Genomic DNA, 16,534 nt, shown 5'->3' with positions numbered 1-16,534 from the left:
AACACAGATGGACCTTGAGGGTATTATGAAAAGCAAAATAAGCCAGTGAAAGATAAAGACTGTATGAATTCACTCATATGTGGAAGATAAACATAGAAACAGAGAACAGATTGGTGGTTACCAGAAGGGAGAGGGGATGGAGGGAGCATGAAAAAGCTATAGGGGCACATGTATACAGTGACAGATGGCAACTAGACTTTCAGTGGGGAACACGATGCAGTCTATATAGAAGTCAAAATATAATGATGCACACCTGAAATTTATATAATGTTATAAACTAATGCTACCTCAATTTAAAAAAAAAGATTAGGGGCTGGTCCCATGGCCTAGTGGTTAAGTTTGGTGTGCTCCACTTTGACAGCCTGTGGTTGGTTCCCAGGTGCAGACCTACACCACTCACCAGTGGCCATGTTGTGGTGGTGCCCCACATACAAAATAGTGGAAGACTGGCACAGATATTAGCTCAGGGCAAATCTTCCTCAAGCAAAAAGAGGAAAATTGACCACAGATGTTAGCTCAGGGTGGATCTTCCTCACCAAAAAAAAAAAAAAAAAAATTGGCATTTTCGTAAGTGAAAGTAGGTGAGGTAAGGACTCAAAGGATCTGTTCCTGGACAAAGTAGTTTAAAGATGGGGAAACTTTGACATGTACTGTCACAGAAGACAACCTACTATATGTCACGGCATTTTTTTCCATCAAAAGCCACCATTAAGAGAGTGAAAGGCAAGCCACAGAATAGGAGAAAAAATTTATGATATATTTGTCCTACAAAGGACTCATATCCAGTATATATATAAAGTACTTGTAAAACTAAAAAAACCCAAAAATTGCCAGGCAACATGATTAAACAAAAAACACAGCCATAAGGACCATTTCTAGAGCTGGGGGCAGGAAAGATACAAGCCTGGAGCCTCTTGCAGTGCCATAAAGCATACACACACAGCAATTGGGGGCATATCAAAGCGACACAGGAGCCAATTGAAAGAGTTCCCAATGGCCAAAGCTAGAAGAATCTGAACAACAAAAAAAGTATAATATTGGATTATAACCCAAAGTATAAACAACTGTGAGTCCATACTGATATAAATAGGTGGTTGAATACATAAACAAATGGAGAATATACAAGTCTCTTGTGCAGAAGAATTCCAAATAATTCCTGTAGATACTCTGCCTTCAAGGAGGTGGAGCATAATTCCCCACCCTTAAGTGGGAGTTATTAATAGTGAATTCCTTCCAGAGAACACAGGTGGAAGGGGGTGGGGGCGAGTAACATTACAGGGGAGAAGCCTGACAAACACCGCCTCAGGCAGGTGATCAAGGTTAACATCAACAGTGGTAATTCATGATGACAGTACGTACCCTTGATACCACGTGATGAGAATGGCACTTTACCTCTGTGGTCTCCCACCCAAAAACCCCTAAGCCCAGTTTAATCTTGAGGAAAATATAAGACAAACTCAAGTTGAAAGACAACCTATAAAATACCAGATTAACACCCTCAAAACTGTCAAGGTCATCACAAACAGGAAAATCTAAGGAAGTGTCACAGCCCAGAGGAGCCTAAGAAGACATGATGACTAATGTAGGATCCTGGATGGCATCTTGGAACAGAAAAAGGATATTAGGTAAAAACTAAGGAAATTCATTCAGCAAAACAAAACTAAGAAAATCTGAATAAAGTATGCACATTAGCCAACAATAATGTATCAATATTAGTTCATTAGTGGTGACATACCATACTGATGTACTATCATCATCTGCCTCAGCCTAGGAAGGCATTCTGGTCACCTTGTTTACTGGCCAGAGTTGTGCTGGGTGTGAGTGGATACCTCGGCCAAATGAAAAACATTCATACAGAGACTTGTGGAAGCCAGTTTTCTAGAACAGACCTTTACAGTTAATAGGATGTTTTAATTGGCTAAACCCAGGACTCCTGCAGAGCATGACTGAGGTCAGTACCGTAGGCTGGTCTCACCCTGTCTCAAGACACCTGCTGATGATAATTTTGTTTTAAAGATGCCTGTGCAGAAGAGTTAATACAGCAGGCCTGGGACTGCTAGCCTGAGAACAGCCTCTAAGTTTAGCCCTTGACCAGTTAACCCAGTCTGGGAACTTAACTGGCAGAGTGCCCAACCTTGTTATAAAACTTTCCCTAAATGCGTTGCTGGAGGAATTGAGTCCTGGGTGATTCCACTGGGAGAGGACTCTTGAAAGCTTGTCTGGTTTCCTCCAGGCGTTACTCCCTGAGCACTTTCACATTACTGATTTTGCAGTCCATGGTCCATACTGAAGAGAGGGCCAGCTTTCCTGGAGAGAACGCCAGCTAGTAAATGTAGCAAGGAATTATAAAATCACCATTTTACAGCTCCCAATAACCATTTTAGGCAAGAATCGACAGATCCTAAAACCACTCAGTGCCAAGTTTCTTGGTAAACAAAATATTCACCTAATTAAAAAAAAAACAACTATTTGGGGCTGGCCTGGTGGCGCAGTGGTCAAGTGCGCATGTTTTCCTTCTGCGGCCCGGGGTTCACCACTTTGGATCCCAGGTGTGGACATGGCACCGCTTGGCAAGCCATGCTGTGGTAGGTGTCCCACATATAAAGTAGAGGAAGATGGGCATGGATGTTAGCTCAGGGGCAGTCTTCCTCAGCAAAAAGAGGAGGATTGGGAGTGGATGTTAGCTCAGGGCTAATCTTCCTCCAAAAGGAAAAATAAATAAATTATAAAAGATGCGGGGGGGCCGGCCCAGTGCCGCAGTGGTTAGGTTTGCACATTCCGCTTCTCAGCGGCCCTGGGTTCGCCAGTTCAGATCCCGGGTGTGGACATGGCACCGCTTAGCAAGCCATGCTGTGTTAGGTGTCCCACGTATAGAGGAAATGGGCATGGATGTCAGCTCAGGGCCACTCTTCCTCAGCAAAAAGAGGATTGGCAGTACTTAGCTCAGGGCGAATCTTCCTCAAAAAAAAAAAAATGCTGGGGAAACTAGGGAAGTTTTAATATGGACTGCAGATAATTGAATCAATGTTAGTTTTCTTAGGTATAATAATGGTGTTGTGGTTAGAGATGAACGCCTTTATTCTTAGGACACAGATGCTGAAGTTTTTTAGGTAAAATGTCAGAAGTATTGATGCGTGCAACTTACTCTCAAATGGTTCACCAGAAAAATGAATAAATCAAATGCATCAAACCTTAACAAGTAGTATATGCTGATGAAGAGTCAATCTGGGTTAATTGTACTATTCATTCAACTTTTAGGTATTTTTGTTTGTTTGTTTTTGAGGAAGTTTAGCCCTCAGCTAACACCTGCTGCCAGTCCTCCTCTTTTTGCTGAGGAAGCCTGGCTCTGAGCTAACATCCGTGCCCATCTTCCTCTAGTTTATACGTGGGACACCTACCACAGCATTACCGCCAAGCAGTGCCATGTCCACACCCGGGATCCTAACCAGCGAACCCCGGGCCGCTGAGAAGCGGAAAGTGCGAACTTAACTGCTGCACCACCGGGCCGGCCCCCAACTTTTAGGTATTTTCATAATTAAAAACAAAAGTAGGAAGTCTGCCTCTTACCAGACCAATTCTTCCGTGAATTCTTTTCTAGTTCTGCCAAAAGGCATATGTACTTTTTAATCCAAATGGCACTTCATATTGCTCACTTATTGCATCTTACTTGGATTTCTATATAGTAATTTCATAGTATTTACAATTATTACAATAAATTTGTCTTTTGTCCTCCCTCCTTAGCCCTAGGTAAGTGTCTGAGGATCCTTCTGTCTTATTTTGTATCCTCTTTAGTGCTCGTCTCATAGTTGATGCTAGCTAAGTAGCTAAACTAAGGACTATTTAAAATATGCCTATCTTAATGTTCTTACATAGATTATAAACTGAGGCATGAGCGGCCTTCTGCAGACCTAGAAATCCAAGACTTCATAATCAACAAATAAGATTTTAAAAAACAAATCTGAAAGCCATAAAACCTCAAATTTCAAAGGTCAAAATGCCTCACTTCTCAGATGTTCACCACTCTTCAATGATAAGCTGTATAAAAACATTTTGAGAGCCATCTGGCTGCCACAAAGGAGGGCCATTAGGCAGAGTATTCAAGCCTGCCTGCTGGCATCAGCCAAGTGCCTGCAAGATCTCCCATTAGTCTCTGAGTAATTAATAAAAAACAGCATTTGAATCTCAGAATTTTCTCTCTTGGGTCATTGCTGCAATAGCATGGGCTGGGCTCTGGCTCAGTAAAACCAGGGAAAAGGGCTGTATAGCTTTAGGGGAACTCCTGACATCTTCCAGCACAATCCTTAACTTACACAAACACTTTAAAAGACTTACCGAATTCATAGCTTGTGGACAGCAGAAACTAAGATCCAGATGACCAAACACACAAAGTTCTTTTCATACGGCATATTTGCTTTTAGAATTGTTTGTCCTCTCTTAGTAGACAAATTAAACCAGACCTGTTTTAAAATATTCTATACAAACATCCTAATAAAACTCAGAGGCAGGTAAAAGTAAGCGTTTCAGCTTTCATCAGCTCCTCAGTCAGTCATAAAAGCAGCATTTCTCTGTACTCCAAATCATTATCTAGTCATATTATAGTGATAAAGGAGAACCATGGTGGAGTATATGAGTGTGCACATGCAAAATTCTTATCATCCATCAGGTGAAATCAATCGATTATATATATAATGTAAAAAGTCAAGAAATAGTACAATAATTACAATATGGAGGTAACTGACAAAAGAAATAAATGCATAGAAATTAGTCGCTTTTGGAGACTAGGAGGTTAGGGGTACGAAAGCAAGGGACTGCCATTTTTCATAAATAGCATTGTCTTGACTTTGATTCCTTAACATGCCTGTGTAACGACTTAAAAATAAAGAGCCCAGAAAGATCCAGGCATGGTTGAAACTTAAATACAGCACAGGTGTCATGCAGGTTAAGGGGAGGAGCGACCTAATGGAGCCAAAAAATTCGGATATGTATACGGAAAACAAAAACCAAGATGGATTTCTAATCTCTACACAAACATACAACTCCAGATGGATTACGATGGTCTATCTTATATGTCAACTTGGCTAGGCTATGATATCCAGTTTTTGGTCAAACATCAGTCTAGATACTGCTGTGAAGGTATTTTTTTTTATGTGATTAACACTTAATAATCAATACTTATAAGTAAATCAGATTACTCTCATTATGTGGGTGGGTCTCACCCACCTGAAGGCCTTAAGAAAAAACCTGAGGTCCACTGAGGAAGGAATTCTGCCCCCAGAGGCAACTCTTCCCTGGAACTCCAACCTGCCCACTTACTCCTGCAACCTTGCAGCCCCCACAATCTCTGTACACACATCCTATTTGTTGTATTTCTTGGGATTAATACATGGATTAAGCTCTTAGATAGAGAAACAAACCTTGAGAACTATTAGAAAATATAGTTATCTTTGTGATTATAAAGATTTCCTAAATAAGACCAAAATACTAACCACAGAAACTTGTTATAATTAAGAACTGCTGCTGCCTATGAAAGGTACACTAAACTACACAATGAGATACTGACAAGTGTTCATAATTCTATCTCCTTTCTCAATTTTTGTCCTAATTTTTCATACTTCACCTAGTATTTTTTTTTCATTTCCTAGAGAATTTTAGTTGTCTTATTCTTTTCTATAGTACTTCTTTATACAGATTAGTCTTCTGGGCAGAGAAGCCAGTCAGGCTCTTCAACATTACCAAATATAAACTTTGCCACATATATCCAACTAATTAATTTCTCTTTAATCAATCACAAAGTACTCTAGAATCTTACAAAGAGCTCAGCCTTGAATTATCTAGGTCTGCTGATTGTAGTATTCAAGTAAAATAAGCTAAGAAGCATGTTTACCAATTCCTCAAAGTAATCTCAGTTCCTTTAGAGAATCAAACTACAGAAAACCACCAAGCAATATGGAACTTTATTTTTAACGTGATTTCTGTACATCTGGAGCATACGAGTAATCCTTTCACCAACGGAACTGATTACTAGAACAAATGATGAGAGAACCAAACTGGCATTTGATGTGAATCCACAGGAGTTTAAGCTTCAAATCCGGCCAAGAAGTTTGTCACAATCTCTTTCAGCTTTGCATCTGACTGTTCTGAGATCTTTCCATCAGTCCTATTTTGAAAGAAAAGTAGATCATCAGCTGGCTTGGACAAAATTCAATGACTAACCTAATTACAGAATTCCAGAGAATTTTAACAAAACTTTCTACCTTAAAACTTACAAAAAAGAGGCTATCAATTGTGTTCATACCTGATAGTGCCCAACAGGGCTTGGTGTTGGCTGATAACATGAGCCAAGAAGGCACTCTCAAACTTTGTGATCTTGCTGGGCTCCAGTTTATCAAGATACCCCCTTACGCCAGCATAGATAACAGCCACTTGTTCCTCAATAGCCATGGGAGCTGAAAAGAAAAGAAAACCAAGTGAGTTGCTCAAATAAATACAGGCCATGTGTCAGAGAAACTTACTTTTCCCTCAAATTTTTAATGTGTCTTGATATATCACCTACTCTCACATAGTGAGAAATGCCACATTAATGTTCCTTCCTACCTCCCTCTCCAGGAAACAGATTTTTCTCCTTATATTCACAAGGCCTTTAAGATTAACCTTTGGGAATATTCCATAAGCACTGTTTATCATCTGGTTTTGGGTATAAATAATCTGCTGAAATTTTATAGCAAGATGAATACATCCCAACATTCCTTTAAATCTGGTGAATTCCACTCATACAGCCAAGAAGGTAGGAGATCTACTAGGTCTTAATTCCCCAAAAGAAAGATATTAAGTATACTTAAGTTTTCCCTACTTCATAGCATTTATATTCAAATGATAAGGACTGTACTTTAAGTAAGTAAAATATGCACTAATTGCATTCAAAAGGCAGTGGTGTTCTTTTTTTTGGTGAGGAAAGTTGGCCCTCAGCTAACATCCGTGCCAATCTTCCTCTGTTTCGTATGTGGGATGCTGCCACAGCATGGCCTGATGAGCGGTACATAGGTCTGCACCTGGGATCCAAACCTGAGAACACGGGGGCTGCCAAAGAGGAGTGCATGAACCACTATGCCACTGGGCCAGCCCAAAACGCAGTACTTTTGATGAAAGATAACAGCATGTATTTCAGCTTGAAGGGAGCTATGTGGTATTCCCAGGCCCTAAGATACAGTAGGAACCTGACCAAATGAAAAGAACTCACCATACTGTCCTTGCTTCAGCAACTCAGTCAGACGCACACCACGGCTTAAGAGTTGTTGCGTGGCAGCATCAAGGTCAGAACCGAACTGGGCAAAAGCAGCAACCTCACGATACTGAGCCAATTCCAGCTTCATGGTACCTGCCACCTGAAATACAGAAATGCTTAACTCATAAAATACTAAAATACTTAAAGACACAAAGCACTATACAAAATACACTTTGATTTTGCCTAGTGACACCCCTTCTCCCTAACAAAGTGATGCAAAAATTACCTGCTTCATGGCCCTGGTTTGGGCAGCAGATCCGACACGAGACACAGACAAACCAACGTTAATGGCAGGGCGAATACCTTTGTAAAACAATTCTGTTTCCAAGAAGATCTACAATGTAAGGAGAATACACATGCTAGTAAACTTAAAGAAATCAACTATTTTCAAGATTAAGTCACTGGGCTAAAAACCGAAGCCCACGATCTGAGGAAGAATGCTAAGATTCTTTCTTAAAAGCTAGAGAGCCCCTTAAATCTTTCACAACCCAAATCAACCTACATATTCTATTGCTGAGATTAAGACGTGCATGAGATGAGGAAAAACAACAGATAACATATTCATACTAAAATAGACACAGGTGAAATGCTATGATCTCTGGGCTTTATTTCAAAATGATCTAGGGAGAAGAACAGTAGTGGGTACAAATCAGAATGAAGTAGTCACACGTTGCTTAACAAAGAGATATGTTCTGAGAAATGGGATACATTTTGAGAAATGCGTTGTCAGGCAATCTTGTCACTGTGCGAACATCAGTGTACACAAACCTAGACAGTACAGCCTACTCTAGGCTCTATTGTGGTACTAATCTTATGGTCCCACCGTTGTATACATGGTCCATTGTTGACCAAAACGTTATGTGGTGCATGACTATACACCATACCATGAATTGGTTAAGTGGGTGAGATACATGGGGTTTCATTATACTATTATCCTTATAAGTGAAATTTTCCATAATAAAAAGGCATCTAACAAAGCAGTTCATAACCACTAGTTTCAACCAATGCCTTGGAATCATCCAAAGTGTTTACACTTATTTTATAATCATAAAAATAATACCTGTCCATCAGTGATGGAGATGACATTTGTTGGAATGTAAGCAGACACATCACCAGCTTGTGTTTCTATGACTGGTAAAGCAGTCAAGGAGCCACCACCAAAAGCATCGTTCATTTTGGCTGCTCTCTCTAGCAGACGGGAGTGCAGGTAGAACACATCACCAGGATAGGCCTCACGACCAGGGGGTCGGCGGAGCAGCAGGGACATCTGACGATAAGCAACAGCCTAGAGCATAGAAAAGAACTGTGAAGTTCACCTATCAGACAGAAGCTGCATTTGTCAACTTTCACTGTGCTGCAAACATACAAACAGATTCTAAAAATACATTTCCTTTGACCTGTTTGGATAAGTCGTCATAGATGATCAAAGCATGTTTGCCATTATCCCTGAAATATTCTCCCATAGAACAGCCAGAATAAGGAGCCAAGTACTGAAGTGGGGCAGCATCAGAAGCAGTAGCTGAAACCACAATGGTGTACTTCATGGCATCTGAGAAGAAAATAAATTTTAAGGTTTAACCAGGTTATCCATATTGTGATTTTAAATCAGAGGATACTATACTAAAAATTATCTAAGTGCTTTACTATGAAATGATTTACTGTTAAGATTAACCAGAGTCAAATAGCTTCTACTCTAAAAAAACTGACAAAACCTTAGAATTTACTCTCATTTTACACTATCTTTTTTTATTTATTGCTTTCGTTTTTTTATTGATTTATATTAGTAGAAAGTTCAGTTCATTAGGGAGAAATTAAACTCAGCCTTCATTAAGAAGCCATCCCAAGACTAGCAGCAACAGGACTTCCCAATAACAGCAATGAGACTAAAGTTCATTCATACCTGCATCTGTAAGTCTCTTCACCAACTGGGCGACAGTGGATCTCTTTTGACCAATAGCAACATAGATACAGTATAGCTTCTTCTTTTCATCAGTTCCATCATTGAAACGCTTCTGGTTGATGATTGTGTCAATAGCAATTGATGTTTTGCTTTAAAACAAGAAAGTAAAAATAAATCTTACTAAACATGAAAGGATTCCCCAACTTACATTTCACTAATCCTCATCACACTCCACTCTCCTCCCATTATATCCAAAGCATTTACCATTCCATGCCTACAAAGTAATCTTACCATAGAGCAAATTTTAGTTAGAACTTTTAACAAGCTACTCAGTCTTTACCCAGTCTGTCGGTCACCAATAATCAGCTCACGCTGACCACGACCAATTGGCACCAAGCTATCCACAGCCTTAATGCCAGTCTGCATGGGCTCCCGCACAGAGATTCGAGGAATGATCCCTGGGGCTTTCAGGCCAACTCGCCTTCGGGTCTTAGAACCAATTGGACCCTGTAAAACAATAAAAGAACCCCCAGGACAATCAGTTTTGATGTTTGTTAGAAGCTACAACCGCATCTAATAAATGTTAAACCTACCTTTCCATCAATGGCATTACCAAGGGCATCTACTACGCGACCTAACAGCTCCTCGCCAACTGGAACATCCACAATGGCTCCTGTTCTCTTCACAATATCTCCTTCCTTAATTAGTTTATCATTTCCAAACACGACAACACCAACATTGTCAGGTTCCAAGTTCAGAGACATACCCTATACAAAAGACACAATTGAACACCCATGAAACTTGAGTGGCACTTCGTCTCATATACCAACGCCACAGGATACGAAAGTAGCTAGGGGGGGAAAAAACTGTGTTGTCTTTTAGATCTGGTTTACTCTTGAGTATTTTTCCAACACCAGTCAACCTTCTTTGGTTAAGACTTTTAAAACAGCAAGATGTTTCCTTGAATAATCTTAGGATAGCATTATGATAAGCCTAACATGTTCCTTACCATATCCTCAAAGAACTAAAAGAAGCAAAAAAACTGAAACGGTTAAGCTTTTTTCACTGCATTTCCTTTGACTATGGCTTTTGAATTGGGTGGTCAGTATAAAACAAAGCGATCAAGGTCAAGTGGAAATTTTAAGACACACTTGACTCACATCTTTTTATCTGTGAGAAGCTCCAGAAACAGTTTTAAAAATTATCTAATCAGAACCTGTACTCATCAGGTTAGTAGAAAGGGAAATGAAAAGCTACTCAATCAAGAACAAATTCTCAAAATATAACAGCACTGGATCATCTCTCATCATTACAACCTCATTTCAACATGCTAAGACGTTAGGTCCCTAAATCAAAAAGGCTATTGCAGGAACTGAGTCTGGTCAGTAACGGAATCTCTAGAGAAGTTCTTACAATAAACAGAGAAGATTGTCATGGAGTTATCATTGCAGGTGCAATATCTTTAGTCGAAATCTCTCATGTTTAACAGTCACTAACCACAGATGGCTATTTAAAATTTAAATTAATCAATGTCATGTTACCAAAGTCTGAAACTTATGTTTGCCTCCAATTATCAACAAATCTCTACACATCACCCACTCTCACTTTCTCAGTGAGAAACTCCACGTTCTACACACTCAGTAGCCTCATGTGTATAGTAGTTACCGTATTTAAACAGCACATAGAACATTCTCTCATTGCAGAAAGTTCTGGTTGGACAGTACTGGTCTAGACTCTTAGATCTTAAAAGCTAAAAGGAAACTTAGAGTTCATCTATTTCAGCTTCACCTTTCAAAGATATTTAAGATATATACACTGAAGAGAGGTTACATTTTTAGCCAGTCTTACAGCTACTGACAAAACTTTTGGCTCTATAATTAGTCTTCCACATCAAGACTCTTTCCATACTGGACACTAGCAAGAGGACTATACTTTCTCCTATCTGTGTGCTTAGTAGATAATCCTACTGTCCTCTGTCCACCTGGATATCACGCTCTGCTTTCCTCAGAGAACCCATGACTCCTACAACTTTTATTTCTCATTCCACTGGCCAACTGGCTCAACCTAATAGAAAGAAGTAGACTTGTATCATCAGAGAGCTTCTGATAACTACACCGCTAACTCACTTCTCAACAATAACACGTCTACTCTCACTAGAAATACACAGTCAATGACTTTCAACTTCTCACCATAAACAAATTTAGTTGAAGTTATCAAATGCTTTTGTATTAGATGATCTTAAGGGCCACAAAGAACAGACTTAACTTCTTAGAATTTGGGTGAAGTTTACTCAGTTTTGTAACTTGGTGGTAGTGGCTACAACTTACGAGTAAACCAGCCCCTAGAGGAAAAACCTTGGTTAACCAGAACCCTTCAGTTTGTTTTCACAGTCTATGATAATGACAAAAACAAAATAAAAAAACACTGAAGTAGATTGAGAATTTAAAGTTAAAAAAATAACTGACGCAATCTCTGAATTACCAAATGAATAACCAAAAAGACACCAATGCTAAGACATCAAAAAAAAATATCATATTACCATTTACCTTTAAACCTGAAGAAAACTCTACCATTTCTTCTGCTTGAACATTTCTCAGCCCATGTACACGGGCAATACCATCTCCAATACTTAAGACACGCCCAGTCTCTTCAAGATCAACAGAGGTATCAGCTCCAAGAATACGCTCTTCAAGAATAGAGGACATCTCAGCAGTGCCTATTGAGAGAGGACAGTTACGTTACAAAAATAACCTGGTCCCAAGAGCTCTTCAAAATCCATTTCCCCAATAACATAAAACCCAGAGCTCTGTGATCAAAATTATCAAATTACATTCTAAAACATAACATACATGATTCTATTCAAAAAAGCTTGATACTTATCACTATGAAAAAGAATCCAAGCGACAGAGAAAAACTTCACAACAAAAATGTAAATGAGATAAGAAGCTAATAAAATTAAGCAACACCCTCAAAATAAATGTTCTCTTTGAATCCTTCAGTTTAATTTCTAAGGAATCTGTATCTATGTTGAAATCTGAAGTTTTAGCTAAATTCTATAAAAAGCATATTTTTAAAAGGCAGTCTACCTTAAAAAGCAATTGTTAAAGTGTTAAGCATCTTTCCCTTTAAAGGCATGTAGGTACAATTCTTGATTTTAGCACGTAGAAGATACTTATCTTTATTTCAAAAGCCCTAATACACATCTCAAAAGAAATTTCCCCAACCTCCAGCATCTTCTTGTGCTCATTTCCCCACTTCTTTATCGAATTTGCAATGTGCAAATTCAGACTCCAAGGTATAGATTAGCAACTGCTTGCATTGCAAAACACAGGGTAAAAGTTACTTCTAATTTTTTTGGGGGGGGGGGGAAGAAATCTTTCATAAATCAGAAAGGGTGCCTACCACCTGATATGTGTACTTTGTTTCCATCCAAGGCACACTACTAGAAAAAAGAAACTACACTAACATTGAAAGAGAAATATATGACTATGGTTAATTTCACTAGAACAAGAGACCCTACCAAGACAAGGCTAAAGGGCACATTATGGGTTAAGAATCTGAGATTCCATAGCAACTAAAATTGAGACAAAAAATTAACAAAGGGAAAAAAAGAACCCACAACAGTTATGTAACCTACGTAAGTTATTTTCTCATTTAACGACAAGGTAGTAAGTGTGACGTAGAGACAGAAATGACTTACCAGTCTTCTGAAGACGAGTGTTAGAGGCATGGAGGTTCCTTGCAGCAATGAAGGATGATCCCAAAGCATTTTTGGAGACCTAGTCCAAGAATATTTTAAAAATCTGATTTTTAAGAAAGCCTTTATAAAAGTGGCAAGCTTAAATGCAGGTTTACTTTGATCACATTATCAGTGAAAAATATTAATCATATTCAAAATATTTTGCTTAAAATTAGAAGACTTAGTCACATGAGAAAGTACCTTTTGATATATGTGAAAATCTACTATGCAGTTCCCCGGACACTGTAAATACTCTATTTATAAATTGAGTTGTGGAAATTCTCAGTAAGATAAACTGCTTCCTAAAACGGACATATCTCAACAGATCTCATATTTTACTTTAAAAGCAAACAAAAACTGTCAATGTCACAGTTTGATTAAAACTAAGAGGTATGGCATATGCTTTTTTTTTTTTTTTTTGATTTTCTTAAACTGGAGGCAATCTGGACCCCTCCTTCAAGTCGTAATGGTGTGACTGGTCACTGTCAATTCCGAAGCTACTGTCTTCTACAGGATGTGGATGAAAGGCATTAAAAATGCTTTTTTTGCTAACAGAAATCCACGAGGCTGCCAGCGGTTATGTTAGGGCAGTAAAATGGCCAGTATGTTTATTTCACCTTCCAAATTGGGATCACTTTTGAAAGAAAAAATAAGTAAATATAAAAGCGTTTACATAAGACTTAAGAAGTATGTTCTTAACTTGAAGGGACATAGGTAAAGAAGGGCATTGACCTTTACTGGTATTCTCTGACCTATGTTCTTTTTGACTTGAGTTCTCACTGTCTTTAATGATTCCTCAAGGACGAAATCTTAAAACATGTCCAAGTATCACAGAGCAAAGTCTTCTTTCAGCCAGACTGAGACAACTCAGGAGCCAGCTTCACCGCTGTCACGGTATGGGCCCCACGAAATGCGTATGTGACAATCGTTTCCACGGTCGCTTCAGTATGCAGGCCTGCGAGACCGCCTACTGCAGGAGGCAGAAACCGCCTGCACTTACTGCTATCCTCTACCGACCTCCGGGCAGAGGTGCAATCCCGGGCCTGCTGACCTTCGCGCAATGTCAGGCTGCCCTAGCTCGCTTCGACAGGAGCTGACAACAGGGCTTTGACCTTCAGCGAGGGAGTCCCGGAGAACCCGCGGGGCCGAGCCTCGCCGTTTCGAGCAGGCCTCGGAAAGCAGGCGCCCAAGCGCTGACCTTCACCCAAGGCCCCTCTCGGGCCGCCCTCAGACCAAGACGGGAATCCTCTCGGGGCCCCATCCCTGCACAGCACCGAGGTCACTGGCTCCCCTGCATCACTCTGCACCAGCCCGCGCCGGGAGCGAGCAAAACGGCCCTTCCGCCGCCCGCCCTGCCCAGCGAGCAGCCAGGGGTGCAAGATGGCGGCGCCCGCCACAGCCCCTCACCCTCCTTGCAGAAAGAGCTCCGGAGCCCGCCAGCCTCCCGCCGCCGCCGCCGCCGCCCGGCCACCTCCCTCCCGCCGGGCCCCTGTGCTCACCAGCCCGGCCCGACGAGGGAGGGCGCGGGCCACGGCCGCGGCGACGCGCACGGACAGCATCTTTGCAGCTCCTCCTCGGGCGGTTCCCCTGCAGCCGCAGCCTCCGGACTGACTGGGACAAAATGGCCGAGCAGCGAGGAAGGTCAAGGCAGCCGGCCCACCTGACCCGGAAGTACCGCCCCTCGGTTTCACCTCCGGACGCGAATCGGCATTTTGCTAGGGGGAGGGGGTTGCTTTTTCTACCTATAGTTTTTAGATTTAAACCTCAAAATGAGTGATTGGACTTTTGCTAGCTTTGGCCGAGGCATCCGTTACACATTTATTTGGGTCTTTCGAGTCGACCTTGTGGTTGCCCGGGGTGACCACGTGGTTAGCGGAACCTGGTAACAAGCAGTTCCCAGGCCGCATCCGGGGTACCAGATGATGTTGGCGTCAGCCTGTCCCTGGTGCGGTTTGCCTGACGGTGTCGGGGGGATGGTAGTGTCGGGTTCAAGACTACAGCTGTTAAAATTTGGTGCTGTAGCAACAGTAAATAGGTATCCCCCGGCCGGGTCGCACGCGGGAGGTTTCCTGCCGGCCGGCAGATCGCTGGCACACCCCAGACCCTCTGAGTCGAAAAATTGGGTCAATGTGAATCTTTCACAAGCATCCACACCATTCTAGGTGATCCGGTAGCACTCAAGTTGGAGAATCGCAGTTCTTTTTAGATTAGATTCAAAAGAATCTTGTCTGAGAATTAGAGCAAATTGTTTAAAAAGTGTTAAAAGTGTTAACAGGCTCAAGGAGTTCGAGTAGTGGTTGCCAATCCTACTGAGAATGGTCCCTAATCAGTAGTCTCACTCTAGACCGGACTAGGGCTCAAGTTTTTCTCTACCAGCAACTAGTTTCATGACAGTGGGGACTCTGATTTTTGTTTGGAGTAAAATGGAAATGATGAAAATAACTTTCTATACCTACCCACTAAGATTGGGACAGGACTTTTCCCCCCCACAGAATTTTTGTGGTACTGAGATTTTTGTGATATGTACTGAATTTTGGGGAGATGTTGGGTATTTTGTGATAGTGGAGACTAGCCTTCACTTGTAACTGTTCTGAGAAGCATCTTTCAGTTTCATCCACGAAATCCTAGTTTACACCCAAAACCTTAATTTGGGTGAACCATATCAATACCTGGTTAAAAGTGTCATCTCCTAAAACATAACTTGCAAACCTATGGCCAACAATCCCTGTCTTTAATATTTTACTTCCTTTACAAGGTGAGCCATGGTAAAATATGACAGTCCTTCTTCTGGGAATCGGGTAGGAATAGGAAAAATTTTGGTTTGTAAAAACAACAAAGTTACAGGGATATTTTGTAAAATGTGTAGTGATGAAAGTAGACAAAGGGTATAAAGATAACTTTTTTCCCCATACTCAAGGCCTGTACCAGCTTATCTGAAATTTGCTTACTGAGCAGAGATATATTTGACTGAAACAAAAAGAACAAGAAAGCCATACAATATAGTGTTGGCTCGTTAGTAAGATTCCTTTGAAAAGAAAGGTTTAATCATTTTCAATACGCATATGAGTTAAGAGAAAGACACTTGATACTAAGTCTGATCCACAATTTGATATTAAACTACACATCACAGACAGCTGAGCACGTGGTCTGCCCTTCCTAACATAACACTGTACACTGCAGGAGGTTTGCAGCAGCAGTGTGATATAACCTAAGGAGACTGAAACACGCAATTGGAGCCAGAACACTGTGGTCAGGTTCCAGCTCTTCTGCCTAATCTTGGTCAAGGCATTTGATCCATGTGTGTCTGTTTTTAATATGAAAATAGCTAAAATAATATGGGTCTACCTATTTTACAGGATTCCTGTAAGAATGAAACAAAAACAGGAAAACATATAGAAAACTATACATTGCTGTAGAAAACAAAGAACCTCTCACCATGTTAATTACAGAGTGATGGAGAGAGGAGAGAACTCAAGGGAAGGCAAGAAATGAATGGCTGAGTGGCAGAGACAGTGCCAGTAGTTGGATGCTGTCAAGTGTTTTATTTTTTTTAATTATTTTTTTTTTCAGGAAGATTAGCCCTGAGCTAACTGCTGCCAATCCTCCTCTTTTT

The 16,534-nt window shown here is 40.7% G+C and overlaps 1 protein-coding gene across 1 annotated transcript; it reads right to left on the bottom strand.

Moving 5' to 3' along the window:
* Nucleotides 1-5,935: 5,935 nt before the first annotated feature.
* Nucleotides 5,936-14,808, bottom strand: ATP5F1A (ATP synthase F1 subunit alpha). The gene is made up of 12 exons (XM_070513121.1): nucleotides 14,421-14,808; nucleotides 12,883-12,961; nucleotides 11,729-11,898; nucleotides 9,776-9,949; nucleotides 9,523-9,689; nucleotides 9,183-9,331; nucleotides 8,680-8,831; nucleotides 8,343-8,567; nucleotides 7,509-7,616; nucleotides 7,238-7,382; nucleotides 6,296-6,446; nucleotides 5,936-6,157 (listed from the first exon to the last, which is right to left on the bottom strand). Exons 1-12 carry the CDS (start codon nucleotides 14,478-14,480, stop codon nucleotides 6,076-6,078), a joined length of 1,662 nt encoding a protein of 553 aa, XP_070369222.1. The 5' UTR covers nucleotides 14,481-14,808; the 3' UTR covers nucleotides 5,936-6,075.
* Between the last annotated feature and the right edge of the window lie 1,726 nt (nucleotides 14,809-16,534).

This window comes from Equus asinus, chromosome 7, assembly GCF_041296235.1.
Source record: "Equus asinus isolate D_3611 breed Donkey chromosome 7, EquAss-T2T_v2, whole genome shotgun sequence".
NCBI classification, from domain to species: Eukaryota; Metazoa; Chordata; class Mammalia; order Perissodactyla; family Equidae; genus Equus; species Equus asinus.
This window is presented reverse-complemented; position numbering and strand designations above follow the sequence as displayed.

Bases quoted from the DNA above. Each gene is read 5' to 3' on its own strand.
- ATP5F1A (XM_070513121.1), bottom strand. From the start codon at position 14,480: ATGCTGTCCGTGCGCGTCGCCGCGGCCGTGGCCCGCGCCCTCCCTCGT. The intron at 9,332-9,522 runs GTAAAGACTGAG...CTTGTTTTAAAG, and splicing joins ATTGGTGACCGACAGACTGG to CAAAACATCAATTGCTATTG. The intron at 7,383-7,508 runs GTAATTTTTGCA...TCTGTATTTCAG, and splicing joins AAACCAGGGCCATGAAGCAG to GTGGCAGGTACCATGAAGCT.